Below are 4,226 nucleotides of genomic sequence, written 5' to 3' on the forward strand. Positions count from 1 at the left end.
ATGTTTTCTAAACTAAAATCACACATAATTTACTAAATTAATAATTTATACCAAAAATAAAATCATTCTGTTTAAAAAATGTGTTGTTATATACAATTTTTTCTTCATCAAAATTGAGTTTAGAGTTTTATTTTAACTATTTTACAAAATATAAGATTAAAAAAATAATTTTTTAAAACACAGAGTCTAAACAAATAATAAAAAATAACATAATAAAAAATAACCTAGAGTAACCCAACATTTAACCAGGCCTTTTTATTTAATAGAAAAGAAGAAGAAAAAACTACCACAATATGGGTCTTTCGAGAGATTTAGTGTTTCAGTAGTACTGGTCTCCTTATTTTCATAGATGATATCGTAAACAAGAGATCATTATAAACATGCAAAGTAATACATATATTAATTATCACGTGTCTCTAATATTTTTATTAAAATGGGCAACACTTGTTTGGTATTGCAAGTAATGGTTCAAACTTTCGAGTTGTAATTCCTAACCTGTCCTTCATATCCATAGATTCAGGAGTAACACCATTACTCTCATCAAGTCTCCACTCAAAATGGTGAAGCAATGACCCCAAAACCAGGTGAAGAACTCGATGAGCCAGCGGGACCCCGGCACACATACGTCGTCCAGCTCCAAATGGGATCAGCTCAAAATGTTGTCCTCTATAGTCTGTTTTCGAGTCCAAGAATCTCTCGGGCTTGAAAAACGACGCGTCGTTCCACACATCTGCGTCTCTTCCGATTGCCCAAGCGTTGACAAAGACCTGTGTGTTTTTGGGTACAAAGTAGCCCATAAAAACTGTGTCCTTTACTGCTCTTCGTGGGACCAGAAACGGGATTGGTGGATGCATTCGAAGTGTTTCTTTGATGATAGCTTGTATGTATGGAAGGTTTTCAATGTCGTTCTCTTCGACCCTCCGACTTGGCCCTATCACTTGATTGAGCTCGGCCTTGGCCTTGCCCATGGCCTCTGGGTTCAGTAGTAGTTCAGTCAGGGCCCATTCAATTGTACTGCTTGTCGTTTCTGAACCAGCCAGAAATATTTCCTGCAAAAGCCACTTGGTTTTTTTTGTTAGTATCGAAGCACTTCACTTGACACTAACGTCTATTATTTTTATTTTGTCATTATACTGCAGACTTACTATCATTTTTTATTACATACTCCTGATGTCACTCTTGTGTGTATACTTAATTTCGCAACTTAATTACTAATTCATATTATAAAAATTGTATCGCAAACGTTTTACTTTGATTAAACCATTGTCATATAAAGTGTCATGTAATAAGTATACTAATTCATGTAATTATGATCAATTCATAATTGGTACCTCTATTTTAGAAAAACTGGTAAAAAGGATAAAGAAGTGGTACTTACAAGTATGAAAATGTTAAGATCACGATCAGAAATTTTGGCAGGCTCATCTTTTCCATTACCTTCAAACTCAAGTAACACATCCAAGAAATCCCTTCTCTCTTTATCCTTGTCTTGTTCATTCCTTCGCTCATTCACAAAATTTGAAGCAATCTTCAAAGCCTTACCTAGATCCCTCTCCATCTTCCTCTTAAGCCCTTGAGGATCCAACCACCTCAACCATGGGAAAAAATCAGCCATGTTGGCGTGGCCACTCCACTCCATAAGCCCCATCATGGCTGAGAAAAACTCCGACCCCTCGGCTGAATTGGGATCCAACAAGTCCCTAGACAGCATGAGATTCCCCAAAAGATTAAACGACATGAGGAACACAAAGCGAGCCACGTGAACACCTTTATTATTGTTCAACTTCACTTCTTGTTCAATCCACAACAACATGTTCTCTACACATTTTCGACGAACGACAGCCGTTTCGTTGATTCGCTTGAGGACTAACATGTCGATCGTCACCAGTCGCCTCAACACACGCCAGTAAGGGCCGTAAGGGGCTAAAGCCAATGAGCCCTTGTCGTAGTCGAGGGCTCGGCTGGTTTCGGTGATGGTCCGCTCTACAAACGACATGTCGTGGTTCTTAAAGAACTCGGTGGCTGCTTTCGATGAGAGAATTACCATGGTGTTTATGGCGCCTAGTCTTAGCAATACCACGTCGCCATACTTGTGTCTCAACTTGGTTAGGGACCTGTGTGGCATTGCTCCGAGGTCGAATAAGTTTCCGAATATGGGCCACCCGGGTGGCCCGGGAAGAAGCCGGCCATGGCCAGAACTTTTTCGATTATGGAGGAAGAAGAGAAAAAAGAGGAGAAGAGCTAGTGCTATGTATATGATCATTTGTGTAATAACAGAAAGTACTACTCCAAGAGAGCTATTATATATATAAATATTTATATATCTTCCGGCCTAGCCGATGTTACCTCTAGTTTTTTTATAAGCTTTACTTTGTTTTTGTACAATATAATATTTTTCGTAATAGTAATGACAATGTTTTCGCACATGAATTGAGTACTCAAAATTGTACAGAAAAATTTGATTCCTGGTGATATGATAAGTTGAGATTGAGAAATTATTGGGCTTTTAACACACACACACACACACACATATATATATATATATATAGTTGCTCTTTAAATTTATTAAGACTAGTAATATAGTTTCCTCAATTTTGTTTTTAAGTTGAGATTGAGAAATTATGGGCTTTTAACACACACACACATATATATATATATAGTTGCTCTTTAAATTTATTAAGACTTGTAAAATAGTTATCCTTAATTTTGTTTTTAACAATCAAGTTCTTAAATTTATAGGTAGTGGAATTAAATTTGTATTGTGAAATTTGTAACAAATTTTTGGCAATTTTACCAACTTTAATCCATTGTAAATTTATAATATAATCATTGAACTTATCATCAATTATTAGAATGTACACGCTCTTTAAAAACAAATTATAATTGTTAAATTTTTTAAAAGTAGAATTAATAATTGCTAATTAAGTTAAATTAAAACATTTATATTCTAAAATGAATAATTGAGATTCTCATTTGTTTCCAATTCAAAAAAAGAAAACCAATCATACTAATAACCTTATACATGCATAATAAGTATTTGTCACCTTTCTCAAGGTATATACCATTGAAATTTGAAACTTATTCCTCTTTATTGGTTTTGGCAAGCTGTCAGTCCTGAGATAAAACAAAAACCACCTCTTTATTAATTTCATACATACGTCTAAATTAAAAGTCATCTTCAACAAGTTCCTAAACACAATTACACTTGTGGCGTATAAGTAATTCAGTGTCCTTTTCCACTTAACTTAATTAATTTCACATTGGTATACATCTAACTAAAATAAGCACACCTTAGGTAACGGTGTCTCTCATATATAGTATTATATACTTTCCGCGTATAAGTACAAAATCAAATACTCAATCGTCTGAAATCCTTTTAATAATGGGCAGTTCTATCCTAAATTATTATGTATCAAATTATAACATGTAATGTTCTAAAAAAACTTCCAAAAAACAAATCTTTCATATGAGCCATTTAAGTTACAATTAATTAATTTCCCAAGTAGCCATTTAGCTAATTAACTCCAATATCAATACATACAACAACACTCGCCATATTAATATTTCGCTAGTTATATATATATATATATATATTCTTTTGACCTATTAAGCTGTTAAGCCTTTTGTAGTCTAGTGACAAGGTATCGTGCAAAATTTTATGAGTATCAATGGTATGTACTTACCAAGTCATTGTCATCACTTTCTTCGTAGAAAAAAAAATATATACATCTGCTTCTTTTTTTATTTTTTTAGATGTCTGCAAATCAGAATCTTTGATAGAACCAGAAATCTCTCGATGCATATATATAATAATATAAATATATAATGTTATCCTTCCTAGCATCTTTCCCTAGTCATTATTGGAAAGGAAATTATGAAACACAACTACATGCCATCTTTGCCACGTGGTTAAAATACAAGCTGATAATCTACAAGTCGGTTCCTATCATACTCGTAGGCTGAGATACCTATAAATTGTCAGTTTGTAATCCACGTTATCATAGCCTCCATCATTGCTTGCTAGAAAACTTAAGTGGTAGGGGTATTACGAGATGAATTTTAGGGTCTCTATATTTTTAAAACGACAACTTTAATATATATATAGGGTTTATAATTTGTTGTACCCTATGTTTTTTTTCTCATTATTTGTTTGGAGCTTATGTTTTAATAAATTATTTTTTGGACCCTAAATTTTATAAAATAATTAAAATAAAACTCTAAACTCG

At 33.6% G+C, this 4,226-nt stretch overlaps 1 protein-coding gene across 1 annotated transcript; it reads right to left on the bottom strand.

Annotated features, from left to right (window-relative positions):
- Window positions 1-240: 240 nt before the first annotated feature.
- On the bottom strand, window positions 241-2,432 carry LOC133829431 (cytochrome P450 76A2-like). The gene is made up of 2 exons (XM_062259171.1): window positions 1,379-2,432; window positions 241-1,049 (listed from the first exon to the last, which is right to left on the bottom strand). Exons 1-2 carry the CDS (start codon window positions 2,261-2,263, stop codon window positions 429-431), a joined length of 1,506 nt encoding a protein of 501 aa, XP_062115155.1. The 5' UTR covers window positions 2,264-2,432; the 3' UTR covers window positions 241-428.
- Between the last annotated feature and the right edge of the window lie 1,794 nt (window positions 2,433-4,226).

This window comes from Humulus lupulus, chromosome 4 (genome assembly GCF_963169125.1).
Source record: "Humulus lupulus chromosome 4, drHumLupu1.1, whole genome shotgun sequence".
In the NCBI taxonomy this organism is placed as follows: Eukaryota; Viridiplantae; Streptophyta; class Magnoliopsida; order Rosales; family Cannabaceae; genus Humulus; species Humulus lupulus.